This window comes from Anneissia japonica, unplaced genomic scaffold, assembly GCF_011630105.1.
Source record: "Anneissia japonica isolate Jap-2015-1 unplaced genomic scaffold, ASM1163010v1 scaffold284833_len178102_cov189, whole genome shotgun sequence".
Lineage (NCBI taxonomy): Eukaryota > Metazoa > Echinodermata > Crinoidea > Comatulida > Comatulidae > Anneissia > Anneissia japonica.
This window is the reverse complement of record NW_022696180.1, coordinates 147656-165044: the sequence shown is the minus strand read 5'-3', so window position 1 is coordinate 165044 and position 17389 is coordinate 147656. Positions and strand designations below refer to the sequence as shown.

At 33.1% G+C, this 17389-nt stretch overlaps 1 protein-coding gene across 1 annotated transcript in view; it reads left to right on the top strand.

The window, feature by feature from the left end:
• LOC117101738 (glutamine-dependent NAD(+) synthetase-like) overlaps positions 1-16286 on the top strand; it is a 35023-nt gene extending 18737 nt beyond the window's left edge. The window contains exons 11-19 of the mRNA XM_033241780.1: positions 1042-1144; positions 2508-2676; positions 7567-7702; positions 8303-8409; positions 9124-9255; positions 9879-9948; positions 13341-13469; positions 14482-14658; positions 15731-16286. Of these exons, the coding sequence (XP_033097671.1) occupies positions 1042-1144; positions 2508-2676; positions 7567-7702; positions 8303-8409; positions 9124-9255; positions 9879-9948; positions 13341-13469; positions 14482-14658; positions 15731-16246 (1539 nt within the window). The 3' untranslated portion in view covers positions 16247-16286. The remainder of the gene's footprint in view (positions 1-1041; positions 1145-2507; positions 2677-7566; positions 7703-8302; positions 8410-9123; positions 9256-9878; positions 9949-13340; positions 13470-14481; positions 14659-15730) is intronic.
• Positions 16287-17389: the final 1103 nt, after the last annotated feature.

Here is a 17389-nt window from a genome sequence, read left to right as displayed (position 1 = left end):
CAAATAGTGAGACAGGCTTAATTGCAAGCATTGCGATTTAATATGATAATTTTGGTGACAGGAGAAAAAAAAACTTTTTTGCGTCCGTCTCCTCTATACAATTTCAATTTTCAGCATTAAAGGGCAAACCAACAATTTATTTTTTAGGCCTGATCATCGGCAGAATTTGGAAATGATTGTCATTTAAAACAATGTGTATAGTAAGTTCTTGTGTCGTGGTATCTTAGAATATTGTCTGCTGACACAGCTGATGCATTGTGCAGGGCTTAGTAGTCGATACTAGCTTCATCAGGTGTATCATTAAAAAAGTTCAATTTAAAATAAATACATAATCTTGAAATCATGTATCAAATTTACTGCTTCTATCATTGTTAAACGAAAGTAAGGCACACACTGCATATGCACTATGCAGAATAATGCAATTCTATAAACTTGCATGAGAGATTTTTTTTAATGTGAATTTATGCCACCGACAAGCAGCAGATGGTGTCCCATCGTCAAGCAATCACACACAGTGGAGATGGATTTAGCGACTATGCAGTGTGTCCCACAACAGCAAAAGAATAAACATTTATTTTGCAAATTGCATAATGATTTCTCTATATTTACATATCTGTTTATAATACATACCTTTGTAATTTTAAATGCTAGTTTCTGAAAGCAATATACATGGTATTTGTGGTATATTTAATTGTTTTACAGAATGAAACTTTCCTGAATATTAAAAAAAACCAGAAAAGGGGCCTTTTATAGAGCTTTGTAAATTAAGTTTTTTAAATTAAATCAAGTGAAACCCTTTATTTTTGTAAAACACAGTAACTCCGAAAAGAGAGTTGTCCTTTAAATTCTTGTTATTTATTTTTATTATATTTTACTAAAATGTTTAAATACTGTATGTGTCTTTGATTTTAATATTGTACTGTATCACTGTATCACTTCTCCTTTCTTGAAGGTTTCTTGAATGTAAGTGAAATTGAAAACTTTACTGTGTTAGTTTTTTAGATACGAGTTTAAGAAAATTACATTTTTGTTTTGTTTTAGGGTGGATTCTTTTTACCTTTAAGTGGAGGAATTGATAGTTCATCTACAGCATGCCTCGTAGCGTCCATGTGTCATTTGGTTTGTAAATCAGTTGCTGATGGAAGTAAGTACGAATAATGAGATTTACAGCAAAGTAGCGTTGAAATAGCGCGCCAATGAACAAAAGAGATTTTCTATACCTATACAGTAGCTGTCTGAACAAGCACACACGGCTCAAACTGGATTATATTTTCGCTGAAAACAATTGAAAATTCTTTCTTTCAAATGTCAGTTTATTGGTTTAAATGTTGTCTTTCTTAGCTGATGTAACATTTTATACAAGTACAATTTAATAAAACGTTTAGTAGTTAAAAATGTTCGCTCATAATGACGTCATCGCCACAAATCGACTTCATAAAATTTGTAAGCTCGTAATTAAGAGATGTTACTCTATAAACCTAAATTGACATTTCTGCTGAAAACAATTGAAAATTCTTTCTTTCGAATGTCAGTTTATTGGTTTAAATGATTTCTTTCTTAGCTGATGTAACATTTTATATTATTTTTAAGTACAATTTAATAAAAGTGTTTGTTGTAGTTAAAAATGTTGCTCATAATGACGTCATCGTCACAAATCGACTTCATAAATTTGTAAGCTCGTAATGAAGAGATGTTACTGTATAAACCTTAATTAACAGAGTATTAGATCAGGTGTGTTGTTGAGGTTTGCTCAGATATATTCTTGTGTGTTATACCGTAAAACCTCAAGCAGAAGCCAATAAATGGGCTTGAGATGAAGCCCATCTCTATTGAAGTTCCCCTCTTTAGTTTGCAAAGGTAGCCTCGAAAAGAAACCCATGGGCTTCTTTCAAGATAGCATGGGCTTCTTTTTGAGATAGTACACTATATACACTGTACATGAATTTCAAACAAACAAAATAAATTTAAAATATGCTTGGTTTATACAGTAGTTTAGGTGATGCTGGTTAATACACTCAGTGAAACAGCCTGATGTTACAGTGGCCATATTTATTGCTTTATAGTAGTAATTCCCAAAATTTACAGCATTCATTTTGAAAAAAAGCCCACCTATTTTCTTTGCAAAAGTAGCCTAAGAAATTAGCCCATCTCGAAAAGAAGCCCATCCAAATGTCGCAGAAAAAAAAATGTGAATGAATGTACCCATTGCTGTGAAAACTGACAAACCTGAAACTTTTAAATACAACATTAAAAATACTTTAAAATTAAAAAATACAAAATAACCTATCCACCTCCAACGATTCAAGTTTTTTACTCTTTTATAATGAATGTAAATTGTTTTTTCTATGTGTCTGTATTGATGGGATTTAAAAAAAATTCTAATTATAAGCTATTAATGTGCATAAAAAAAATAAATAATTCAAATGTATTGAATTTTATTTTCAGCTTGAATATACATTTAATGTGTATACAAATATACATATTAAAATTTCATATTTTCTTTGAAGATTTGGAAGCTTTGCGGGATGTACAAAAAGTCACTGGTGATGCAAGCTACATCCCAATAGAACCACGAGAACTGGCCAGTCGGATTTTTGTAACATGCTACATGGGAAGCGTCAACTCTTCCATGGAGACTTGTACACGGGCGCGGATGCTGGCTAATCAGATAGGAAGGTAAGAATTGTCCATGTCATATTACTGCAGCAACATTAAGCTTGTTGACTCAATGTGGTAGAAAAAACACAGTGCTTCGTAACCTAAAGGAAAGACGTTAAATACCCTGATAAATAAATAATATTGGTATGTTGAGGTTTTTAAAACATAAGATAAGCAATTAGACCTCGTTTGGCTTTCAGGCAATGTTTGTTGTTCTACTTGTCACAAGATATAATATATGTCTTTTTTTTTTATGTGTGTATGAGAATGATTTGCTAGTATTAATTCCTACTGACAATCTTTGGCATACGACGAAGATGAATAGTTTATTAGGTATTAACTAGGCTAACATCCAGGTAGACATTTGTTATAGATTTACAATGACAATGACATCTTCTTATTTTCTTTAAACATCAATAGAAAAATCATAGCAATAATCATAGATAATATTAAAATATTTTAGCATTCAAAGAAAAGTTGAAATTCCAGAAGCATATGCTTGTAAATGGAACACCCCGTTACTAAATTGAAACACATCAACAATATAATCAGTTAAAAATTATAAATAAACATTATGCCATATCAAAAACAATATTGCAGTTTAACAAAAATAATATTTTCTTTATTATTATTATAAGCAGATTAACTTTTTAAATGTTTTCTAATACTGTAATACAATGTATTGTACATAACATACACATATACATACTTAAAGTATGTACAAATTTATACAGATTTGTTATGTTTGCTGTGTACGTTACAGTTGAGAGCTTGGCCTAGCAATGAAATATTCATTGTCATGTATTCCACCCCAGTATTGAGCTTTTTGCACACAAGGTGAAAAAAAATACCATGCACTAGTGCCTTCTCAGAGATAGGAAAATTATTGTGCAAATGAAAATGATTACATCATTACTAATAACTGTTAATATAATAAATATTGTGAGTAATTGGTCATTAAAAAATGTAATGAGGTTTTATTTGCTCATCAGTGGGATTCTTGATGATCATTAGCCATTTCATTGAGTTGTTTGTCTTCATTGACTTGCTGTACCATACTGTAGTTTCGGTGCTTGTATTCAAATCTCTTGCTCTGGGTTTAAATTCAATAATTTTTATGTACTAAAGTTAATAATTTGTATGTCACTGTAAAATGTTAATATGTTGGCTGCCAGCGACGAGTATACTCGTCTCACAAAATGTTGCTGAGGGCGCTAGAGACGACTATACTTGTTAAAATTTGGGTAACATTCTAGTGTTTATTACTTCTTTGTTATACATTGTATAAACCACAGACTTAATGGCTGTAGTTCGGGGAAGATACACCTAGACGATAACGTGCAAATAACGGATGTATGATTGTTGTGTTATATTGCTGGCCTCTGAACATATACCAACCCATGTAAAAAATCGCACTTGGCAGAGACAATAAAAATGCTGTCACAGTGCTGTCGACGAGTTTACTCGCCCCCTAATATTTTCCCGCCAATTTATTAGATGCACCATATTTGATGATATGATAGATAGATATTTAAAAAAAGTATGTTTGTAATATGTATACTTGTTCCCTCACATAGGAAGGAACCTAAAAAAAAGGTCTGGCAGTCAACGTGTTAGTTTCAAATTTATTTTACATTAAAAAGACTAGGACAGTTATTCCTTAGAGTGCATACCTCTGCCCTGGACCATATACCAAGCAATATGCAGGCTGTGTACTGTACGGGCAATTCTATTATTTTTCTTTCATGCTTGAGTGTAAAAAACAAATTAGTTTATGTGAATTGACCTTGTCCTTTGACTTTAACATTGGACAAAGAACTTGTTCATTCCAAAAACCACTGATTATATAAGATGATATGATGCTTGCACGCTCCAAAAATACTTTTTTTTCTTTGTATTTGAAATTACCAGGAATGACATTTTTATAGACTTGTGTTTATTGACTTTGCACTACATTCTACAAATACAGTAATTATTTTTCTAATAAAAATTTATTGGGTTGCATTGAGTAATTTTTACTCTATAATGAATCCAAAAATTAATCATCTTGAACTTCATTTATACATACTTACTGAACATCAGCATGCATTTCTACACTTGCAGTACAGTACTAATTTTCTTCTATAATGAAGAAGTAATTTGGTTTCAAATTGTTTTTTTTTCATCTATTCAAGGCTTAATTGATCTATAAGTAGCTTCTATATTTTCTTGTTGTCAATTATCTTGGCCTAAGTTTGTTTTTGTAATACTCACTGCCCATCTTAATTTTATTACAAATAAATCGCCTGACAATGACATCCAATCCTATAAAACTATCTCAATATATCCAAAAGGAAAATTTTTGAAAAGTGAAAATGGTTTTCTCATCTCTGGGTCCAAATCTGAGGAAGATTCAAGGGTAGGCCAGCTGTCCTGTTCTTCCTTTGGATCTGATTATTATTAACATTTTTTTTGTAACAACAACTTGGCAACAAAAGCCTTTTATATGCTTCAGCACAGCAGTTGTGCAATGTTAACCATTTGATGTTAACTCATTAAATATCTTTAAAATTAACAATTTCCCCTGATTAGATTTTTAAGACTTTTAGTATGTTATTTTGTGTATATTTCAGGAACAAATTCCTCAAAATATTTCTGTTGCAATTACAGCTCTGTGTTCATTATGATTTTGTCTAAAAGATTGACTGGTTTGACTATAAAGAGAGGCAGCATAAAACCTGGATTTTCAAATAGTCCACACTAGTTCACGCTAAAATGACTTAGTTTATTGTAATTCTCAATCATTCCATAATTAATCTGTTAAAAATAAAATTTTTGAGTTATATCCAATAATATGGAAATTCAAGTTGAAATATACTATTCTTTTAAGGCTCATGTAAATGTTTTATTGAATTCGAAACTCTTTTTTGCAGAAAATATTAATGTGTTTGGTATATTTTAAAAGATAAATGTATTGACTTGAAGAATGGGCACAGCCAGAGGGGGTCAATGGGGTCCTGACCCCCTCTAAATTAACAAATATATTTCGAATAAAGTAGTGTCATCTATGTGCAGCCCGTGTATCCAACTTTTTAAGCTGGTGGACAGTTCCTTCCAATCTGTAGAGACCAGCGGTGGGCCAACATAAATTTTGTGCTTTCAATATTTTTAGTGTCAGCCCCACTCATTCTTTTATATACTGTAGATCTACAACTTTTCTTTAGTAGGCCTATTATCAACTATGATAGACCTTGATTGTAAAAATGAGGGGATGCAGTAACAAGAGGGAAGGGTGGGGGATAAACAAACTTGCACCCCAGTTTCTCCTACCCTATAAATGCTAGAATTTTTCCGAGCCCAAAAACTCACTCATGTGCAAGTAGTTTAACAGCACCAGAATTCCAAGACGAGGAGTTCGATACCCTAAAAAATGGCACACATACCTCAGCCCCACGATGGTTGGGGAAAAGGTTTAAAAAAAAAAAGGAAAAAAGATGCCTCTAGATTCCCGGAAATGGCATTTTCAGACTGTAAAAATATGTTTTTAAAGCAGTGTTTTCGACAGAATGACATGCCCCCGAGGCTGCTCTCCGGATCCACCGCTGGCTCTGCTATTGGTTAGACATCACGTCATATCAGCACCCTTCCACACTTAATCCTGTATCCCCACAGTCTCCCCTCCCCATGTCAATACTCTTACTAGATACCATTAGCTACAATGCCAGAGTAGGTGGATGGCTTCATTTCATTTATTTATTCGACCAAAAAACAATACAAAAATTAGAACAAACAATGAAACAAATGGTCAGGAAAAACTAAAGCGATAAAAGTCACTATGACTCAGGAGTCAGTAATTCCAACATAAAATAAATCTATATATTATATACAAGACATAAAATACAAATAAAATAAGACTTCAAAATGGATAACAGTCATTTAATATAGTTGAACCTCCCTGTGCGTGCAACCACTTCCTGTTAAGTGATCACCTCCCTTAACATCCACTCTCATAAGGGCCGGTCTCCAGTTCTCCCTATCTAAGCATTTGATATTTCTCGTAGGCCACCCCTCCCGACTTGTTTAATTTTTCTTATGAATTTACGTCCTGTAAGCGACCACCTTAAAAGTTTGTATTAGGCCTATCTTTTGACAACAAATTAACATGGTAAAACCTCTCGATTTTGTCTTTTACAATGCAAATTTTCTGGTTCCTTTGGGCCTGCATCCCGCTCTCTTATACACATCTAGATGTGTATAAGCGCCAGCCCCCAACCTAGTTGCTCGCTGTGCCCTCAAGGCTTGACCCCCCCCCTCCAATTTTACTGTTTAGGTGCATCCATAGTGATTGACTGTAAGCAGTGCGCATTGAGAAAACAAAGTGCTCTTTATTCCGCCATGTTCTATTTCTGGTGGCGGGGAACACATTAAACTTCAAAGACATCGTGTATACAGTCTTCACGCACACTGCGGCAGCTCTGATATTGACTCATTTGCATTGCACTGCGTGCGCGGAGCCTTTTCGAGTGATCTCAATAATACCTCCATGGTTCTTTAGTACAGAGAAACCATTAAATATTTTTACTCATAACTAGCTTTAGCAATAGTAAGTCAATTCCAGTAGGCTAAATGACCTCTCATTTTAAAGCTTACAATGTGGAGAATAAGATTATATCAAAAGGTCAATTTTCATTTTTTTGGTCAATGATGCTGGTTTTGGGATGGCAATTAAGCCTCTATGAATCCTGTGGCTCGGCAAGGATTTACTACTAAAATTTGCTTTTTCTATGATTTTCAAATTTTCTCTCTTCTGTCAGCTGCAAGTTTATCACAGGAAAGTTAATTTCAAGTTGAATGTATAATTCATTGGTTTTGTGTCACTAAAATAATTTGTATTAATTGTAATTTGTAGTTTGTTACTTCATTTTTTAGTGATCATAAGTCCATCAAAATTGATACAATGGTCAAAGCAGCAACAGACATTTTCGTTGAGGCCACAGGGAAGGAGCCACAGTTCAAATGTCATGGTGGATGTGCAAGAGAGAACTTAGCTCTTCAAAATATTCAGGTGATGTTTTATTTTATTTACAAAATAAAGGAAATATGAAAACAGTCAACATCAAATCATTCCCAGGGTTTGTTTTAAAGCTTACAGTATACTGTATATTTCAGTGCAAACAATGTCATATCTATATAGGAGACTTGAAATGGGAGGACTAATAGTAGGGGGGAGGGGGGGGGGGGGGGGATTGTGAGTGGGGGACTTGGTGATTAAGGGAGAGGGCACTATGTAACAAAATATGGTGATTTTTAATACAACTTGAGCATGATTTGTTAGCTTCGGACATTTTAAATGGAGAAGGGTGGTTTTTTTTTTTGGTTGGTGGGTGGGTGTATTCCCTGCATCCCTAGATATGCCTCTGGGTGTGAACACCAAGGATAACACACTTAAGTTTGAGGACTTATTTCCTGTGGGGTTCTTCCAGTAGTGATTGGTCAGTGCATCGGGAGACAATCCCCTACACTCATTAAATTCCAAGCCCTGAATATTAACTTCAAACAACTAAGGTTAACTGGTGGGGTCACCCCTTGTAAATATATGGTTCAAAATTTAAAAATTAAGTAAATAAATCGTAAATATATAATTCAATTTTTTTTTCTACCAAAGGCTCGCAGTAGGATGGTGATGTCATATTTCCTTGCTCAGCTGAGTCTCTGGTCTAAAGGTCGCCCTGGTGGTTTGCTAGTTCTGGGATCAGGCAATGTGGATGAATGGTATGCTGAAGATCTTTTGTGTGAACAGACAAACTTAAATCTGTATCATTCTGAATTTTTATTTATGATTATATAAGATAGGATATAGTCAATACATATGTCAAACAATGTGAACTCCTGAAGCCCCACCATGGTTGCGGCTGAGGTAAGAAAATTATGATTATGGCACCTCTAGATAGCCAGAAATGGCACCCTTAGACTCAAAATTTGAATCAAATTTTCTTATTTTCTCAATTTTGTATTAAATTTTGAAAAGTTTTTGGGGGTGGGGGCCCTGGGCTGACTGGGCCCCCCCCCCCTTGAATCCGCCACTGTATAAGGACACATTCTAGAGAAGAATTAAATGTTACAATTCTGTATTGCGTTCATATGAAGGTGCATCTTATGTAGATTATTAGTGACCCGTGTAATATCCATTTATGAAAAAGACATCACAGAGAGACCTGAAATACTCCCTAAGCATGGATCTGCATGCATTCTAGGGGCAGAGCTTATTTTCTATTGTGATGTCATGTTTATCTTTGCTCTCTTCATATCAATTACACCGACTTTTAATGCTGGTTCAACAGACACACTGCTGGCACCGCAACTTCTAAGATACATTGTATAGAATATATATTCCTAGATGCCAGTAGGATTAAATGGCCATAGATTTGTGTTAAAATGATAACATATTATTTTAACTTTATTCTTGCTTTTAATGATTTCTTCTAGTTTGCGTGGCTATCTGACAAAATATGACTGCTCGAGCGCTGACATCAACCCGATTGGTGGAATCAGTAAAACCGATCTTAGGGGTTTTATCCTCTATGCCAAAGATAAATTCAATCTTACTGCGTTAGACAGGTAATCCTATTTTATTTGGCCGTCTTTCATGAAATTCTTTATGTAGAGTACTATAGCTTAGTACTTTCATGTAGTAGGAGTGATGGTTTTGCCCTATTTGACATGTATCGTAATGAGTATTCGATACGTTCCCAAATACTTGCAGAAAAAAAATCGCAAGTGTTTCTGGTAGGAATCGAACCCAAGACCTCCAGATAAATAGCCTGGTTTCCAACCACTGGACCACCGAGCTTGTGCTTTGTGATTAGTGCTGAATCCAAACCCAAAGTAGCAGGGGGTACTGCAATACTGTTTTGATGTGTGTTTGTGTCAGGAAAATATCATAGCAGGTATTCACTACTGTAAAATGTCAGGTAGGGTAAAACAACACTCCCATACAAATCAAAATACACATTCATATTCTTAAAACAGACCTTAAGTCCAGTCAAGTTTTTTCACTACTTTCCCTAGCAACATTTTTTTTTAAAGATTATGAGGCAAAAAAAAAAATATAATGTTGTTTTACTCATTTTAGCTGTCCATGCGGTTTAAGGTAAAGATTTTGAGGCCCCCAGGCCTAGGAAACAAAAGATTTGCTTTGGTTTCATTATGTGTATGATTGACCTGGTTTTATTTTTTTTCAGTATAATTAAAGCACCCCCAACTGCTGAGCTTGAACCATTATCTAATGGAGAAATAGCACAAACAGATGAAGTGAGTGTACTTTAGTTATGTTATACACATACAATTAGAAAATCCTCCTTTTGATTTCATTCTACATACTTTGGGATCAAAACTATAAATTACAATTTTATCATTTTTATTGATTTTTTGAAATATTGTTAATTGTGTTTCTTCTTCATTTTCATGTCCATAACAGATAATTTTGAATATTAAAATCTAAATTTAATAATTCAGTATGCTGTAGGCTTTTTGTTACTCTATATAAAACTTCTTTGTTTTTAATAATACTCGTTTGTTGTGTTCATGTTGTCAGTTTGACAAAGCTAGAAGATTTTTGCAGTATGTTTGAAGTAGCAATAAGTTTAGCTTTTTTCCACTTGGAGAAGAACTGTAGCATGGTCTCAGTTGATCCTGGGTTCAAATCAAGCACCCAATTCCCACAAGAAAAAATAAAAGTGTTATCCAATAAATATTGTAATGTATCCATGTAAAGTGCTGTCCAGATTATAAAATTTTCTTTCAAAAAACTGTTGTGTGCCTTATATAGATGTGATGTGCCTATATTGGATCATGATGTGTTGTCATGACCATATTTAGGCATGTCAAATGTTTTTGTCAATCAAATTTGGTAGTCTAGACGGGGCAGTGGTGGCACCAACAAGGGCAGGTGGAATTTGCTCAGACAGGCCTTATTAAAAATTTAAAAAAATATTAACTTACCTATCTAAATAATGCTATTTTGATTGCAATCCCTAATACTGTGGTCTAAAAGCACATTTATGATCAAATTAAGACATAAAACCCTCCCCATGAACCCTAACATGGATTTTTTTTACCAGGCCATTGAGTTCAGCTGAGGCTTCGTCGTCGCCTTGGTTCGGACCCCTCCGTTGGACACGTCAGATCCCTTGTCGGCAAATTTCTAGTGCCACCGCTGGGACAGGGCTTAAGAAAAACATACATCCCCGATGGTTGTAACACTTCTAGATATTTAGCACCGTCTTCCAAAGGATGTTAAAGAATGTAATAACCTCAGAAATTTTAAATATGCATAGTATAGTAAAAATCTTAAACTGACTGCTTTTAACCTAGAAGAACCTTCCCCGTAATATTTTATTCATGTATAGGTATATATATTTTTCAAGTTTTAAATGTTTTCATTATTGATATTTTATATTTGTAAGGACCCCTCTTGATAGGATCGTTTGATGACATCTTTTGTGTGCTAATCCTTTTTCATGTTATTTCTATTAGTATTTTAATGTAAATTGTGCTTTGGTTTATTATTGATTAAACACTTTTACAATTATTTTAATGTTATTGAATCATGATTTTTCATTTGTTTTCATAGGGTTTTATCTCTGTTTTAATGTGTTTCTTGTTCCAGCATCTTTTATGATTGTATTTTATATGTATTTATATTGAAACGAAATAAATTCAATTCCACAAGATTCGGCTTTTACGTATCTATGTCGGCATATCAATTTTATTTGACAAGAAACAGTTGTATGCCCATAGTAATGATGTGCCTATGTATATGTCCATGGATGTCATCATGACCATATTCAGGCATGTCGCATCTTTTGTCAAATCAATTTTGATAGTCTAGACAGGCCTTAATTCATTTGTGTGAAGATGACAATTATTTAAGTAAAAATATCTTAAACAATGCTTGTTAAAATTTTGTTTTGTGTGAATAGGTTATTATATTACAGAGTTAATTATATTCTGTACATTGCAAATCATGTTGCTGTCAAGTATTACAGTTTTTGTTTTAATATAAATTAATGTTTAATTTATCATCATCATCATCATCATCAATGTTTTGCGTCTACTAGCATTGTACATCAATGTCTCTTTCCTCCTGGTTCGATCTGATGCGATAAATCGTTCGTGCGAAGACGACAATTATTTCATAAAAATATCTCAAAAAATGCTTGTTAAAATTTTGTCTTGTGTGCATCGGTTAGTATATTACAGAGTTAATTATATTCTGTATGTTGCAATTCATGTTACTGCCAAGAATTACATTTTTTGTTTTAATATAATTTAATGTTTAATTCATCATCATCGTCATCCATGTATTGGGTCTCCTAGCATTGCACATCAATATCTCTTTCCAGCTGGTTCGATCTGATGCGATAAAGTGCATAGATCAAACATTTAATTAAAATCCCTTTATTTCCTTTTTTATTCTTGTTATCCATGTTATTACTGGTCTGCCTACAAGTCTACTGACTGGCCGGCTATATTCTATCAATGCCTTTAGTGCTGGTGCGTTATGATCCAGATTTAAGAGTCCCAAAAAGTGTAGTCTTCTTTGTTTTTTTAATAACTCTGTTACATCTTATTGTGTTTGTTTTATTGTATAGTTCATAAATTTTTTCTAATTTTTAGTGCTGTGCACACATTTTTACCCGCACAGCATGTACGTAAGGTATAATTACATTTTTTTTTTACATATCTGGAGTTGCTGATATTGTATTCACAAATTTCATAGCTTTTTTCAGTCATTTTAGGGCCAATAACAATGCCATACATGTGCATCAAACATACGAATCCGGGCGCTCGTTAGTGTTGACCTACAGTGAAAATATGCCAAAATCATGCCTACTGCATTTTAAATCAGTTATAGCTTCTTAGGATGCATGGTGACCGCCAAGTTTTTATTACATATTCTGAAAGGACATGAGTTTGTAGATATGATTGTATAGATCATTATGGGTAATCGGATATTGTGACTCATTATATTGCCATCTGAATTTAAAAAACTGTTGTTATACGCATTTGACCGTATCTCACTTATCCTTGATCAATCATCTCCAAAGTGTCAGTGTATTATAGCCGAGACAATTTCCTTTCATAATTGTGTCCTCCATTTTCATTTTGATGATGTCATCATTGTCCAAATGAATGTTTTTTCTGCCTCCCCCCCCCCCCTTATTTTCTTCCTTCAAATCTTTGTAAAATTCTGTGATTTATCATGCCGACTCCCGCCAGAGGACGGCAGACTGGTTTGCAACACTGACACGAATATACTTCATATCAAGCGTCTGCTTCGTGTGCCATTACTGTCTGTGTGCGCACGTGTATTGATTTTTGAAATTCTCCAGATCACTTTTTGACTAGTTTAAAGCACATTTCAGGCCATTTTAAACATTTCAAAATTTCCTTTCGTACCCTACGAATCACCTAAAATTCATCATTGAGTAATTTAAATCTAGTTATATTTTCTTGTTGTCATCACTCCCATTGTCATTGTTGTTATTTTTATGTTTAGCTGCATTTATTCTGCATATATTCTTACTCTATGAACACATTTTTTGTTTACTTGTTTGATCGATGACAATAATGTATTCTTGATAGTTTGCTCGCTTTTAAATGTAAAACAGTTTTTTTAAATCATTTTTTTAAAACAATAGATGGATATGGGAATGACGTATGAAGAACTGTCATTGTTTGGACGTCTTCGTAAGATGTCTCTATGTGGACCCTATAGTATGTTTCTCAAGCTTGTGCATAAATGGAAGGACACTGTTACACCATCTCAGGCAAGTTTTAAAATGCTTTATCTGCTTGTGTTTGATGAATGTCATGTTGGCTCAATAAAAAATTCATGTACATGTAATTATAATTCAGGTTGCAATTTTATTGTTCCTTTCAGATAATTGTATCAGGTGCATAATCAGTCAAGTTGCATGAATATAAAATACCACTTGCTATAATAGAATATCAATACAGTTTTCTAAAAAAAGATTAAGTAATATACATTGATTGATACCTTTATCAACAACAATAGGTTTTGTATGGCATACAACATACATACAAGACTTTTATGATATTTATGCAAGACCAAAAAAATGCTGTATAGACCTGTCTAATGCATACAAAATCAATGTTTTAAGCTCTATTTGATAAAACAGCAATTCACCAAGGATTGCCTAATCACAATGCCAATATTGCTGAAATCGAAAGATAGAATGATCCTCTTTATTAGGTTTTGTGTAGTGGTTTTTACTGTATAAACTTTCAATACTTTGGCAGATCTTATTTTTTTAAATTTTTTATAGTACTTATTACCTTCATTTTAAGGAAGGGAATAATGAGTGGAGGGAGCAATAGGTAAATGATACAAAATACGTTAAGTACAAGAAAACTGTGCATGATTTAACAATTTCCGACACACATTTCCATATATTTAAAGAAGAAAATTTCCAAGATTGTACAATCAGAATGAGATGAATTATTACAACAGGTTTCCTTAATAAGTTACCACTTAAATATGCTGTCGGTTTTGGCTTAATTATTGTCAGCTCAGGATTTATTCAATTCATACCTAATTTAAAGCAGTTGTTTGCCAACCTTGTCATATTTTTGTTTGTTTTTATTTACGCCAAAAACAAGATCAATTGTCAAATAATTTTGGTACAGAAATATTCTTGGGTCACTGACAGGGTGTGCAACTATTTTCCAGATTCCAGTCTATTCCTTGAATTGACCAATTCAAACATATTGTATGTATGTTATTTTTACAAACAGTTTTGTAATCTTGTTGTTCATTAGGTTGCCGATAAAGTGAAGCATTTTTTCCGCTCATACTCAATCAATCGTCACAAAATGACCGTAATGACACCATCCTACCATGCTGAATCCTACAGTCCCGACGATAATCGTTTTGATTTACGACAATTTCTATACAATCCATCTTGGTTATGGCAATTCCGGTGCATAAATCATGAGGTATGTTCATCATCAGAATTATGGGTATATTTCATGTAAAAGGTTATATATTATTTTTGTGCATGTAGAGATGACATAACCATAAATGTTTCTGCCTCAGCCCATAGAGATATTATCCCTAAGTGACAATATTATAGTAAAAATCCATCTGTAATTGACAATATCATATTAAAACATTAATCTCTATTAAGTGACAATATTATAGTAAAACATTAATCCCTATTAAGTGACAACATAATTAAATGACAACATAAATATAGTAAAACATCAATCTCTTAAAGTGACAATATTATTATAAAACATCAATCTTAAGTCACAATATTATACTAAAACATCAATCTCTAATTGACAATCATAATTTTTAAGTGACAATATTATAATAAGACGTCAGTCCCTAAGTGATAATAATTACAGTAAAACATCTATCCCTTATTGCCAATATAATATTAAATCATCAATCCCTAAGCGACAATATTATAGTAAAACATTAATTTCTAAGTGACAATATTATAGAAATATCAGTCCTTAAGTGACAATATTATAGTAAAACATCAATCTTTAATTGAAATATTAACACATCAGACCCTTAAATTTACAGTAGTAAAACATTGATCCCTAAGTGACAGTATTATAGTAAAACATCAATTCTTTCAACTAGATTTACGAGTCGTTTAGAACTAGAACAGCTACTCCATATACAGTAGTGCATACCTCCGCCCTGTTCCATATACCAAACAATACACAGACTGTGTTTAATAGGCGATTCGTTCTATACCTTCTAGAGTAAAAAATTTAATTTCCGTCACCTTGTCCCTTGACGTTTTCATCCCAAAATTTAATCATCTCTTTATTATGTACGATTTCACTAAATTTTATAATGATCCATTCGTTAGCTTTTGCGTAAACATGCTAACAGGCAGACAGCGATGGATATATGACCTTCTTTAGCGGAGGTAAAAATAATCTTAGGTTTGCGATTAGATTTATTTACATCTGTCAACTAACATGTGAATGAAATGTTTTGAATATATTTCACTAAAGAATTTAAACAAATTTTTAATATTACTTGTAGGTCCAATTGATTGAGAAATCCCCTGGAATTAAAAGCACTCAGAGTGGATCACAGAGAATCCCAAATTTTGCAGATGACATAGGAAAAAACACAAAGAATAAACAGACGCTAACACCAAGTCCTGGAAAGAGTGGTTCCAGCCAACAAAAGCGAAAGGGTATAGTAGTGGCATCAAACAAATCAGAATCAAATTCAATGGATAGCAAACCTAACACACTGCTCGCTCATCATATTACTTGTGTTGACAAAACTGTTACTTCTGACGGGCGTTGGGGTATTTCGGATCCAGATACAGTTGGGTTTGATGAATGTGGGGCTCATTCTAACTGTTGGTACCAAAAGGAAAACAACAAGCAAACTGATTTTAGATACAAAAACGCATCTAGGAAAAGGCACTCAAGAGATTTGCTACAAGGAGAGCCATGTAAAAAACAACGAAATCTCAATAATTTTACCTCCAAGATATCAGCAGTAGGAAGTAGTGTTGGGGGTTGGTTTAAAAAAATTACTACTTGAATTGATAATTAATAGATCATAGAAATTTTTTTAAATAGGTTTAACAGATTTTAAATAAGGCCAAATAAAAAAACTATTGTGTTGGCCACGCCTGACCAATCCAAAATGTTCAAAACTGAGAGTCGGCATTTTATTTTATTTTTTAACATCGAAAAGTATTTTTTTAATGAGCTAAAAAGCTTGAAATAGGCCTATCTTGCGACGGTAGGCAATGCGACATTGTTATTCAATCGTTTCGCTCTTCAATATAGATTTAAAAATGGTCTTTATTGTATTTTGTGTATTTTCTACTTTTTAGGCATAAACAGTATTTGGTGAAAAAATAAATAAAATTAAAAAAAAAAAACTTTTCCGACAGACCTACTCATTTTTTTGGATTTTTCCAAAACCTGGCCAACAATTTTTTTTATTGGTCTAATGATTTTTTTTATTCTTTGTTCATGTATATTGTCATGATATTTTACCCATTATTATTGCAACATATTTGTCATCTTTACACCCCTCGTTCTTTTTTCTTAGGCCATTATAGTGAAAAATGTAATATGAATGACACGTCCTGATTTTCAATATTTTTTTGGAAGTCTAGTCCAGCATAACCCTTAAATCTGACACATTTTTTTAAAAGAAATGTGACATTTCTATGTGGAGTGTAGTTTTGAAGTTGAATAATTTGAGTAGTATATCTGTGGTATGTTGACAAAAAAGTTGGTTTAAAAATGAAAAACAGTTGATCCATTTAACAGGTGACTTGCATACAAATATGCAATGTTAAGTTTAAAAGAAACACTCATTATTTACATGTATTTTGAAGGTTGGATACTTGGATTGTTCTGAAAAGAACTGTTGTTTTAGTTGAGTATTGTGTCTTTTTGATTGAGTTGCTTCAATCGTCATCAGGAGAATAATATCTGCAGAGAATCCAAACAGGAAATATTTATATTTGCTGTTTTCACAATGGGTAAGAATATGCCAAACAGCAAACTTAATCTAATTTTCTAAGTGGCAGTCCCTTCCCAAGATAAACATACACACAAGATGCTTTACAGACTAAATTTCATTCTGAAATTTTAGGGAGTTATTTTGGTTGTGTGAAAAAATCCTGTTATCATTACATGAATTGAACCCGTGACCCTTGGATTGGAA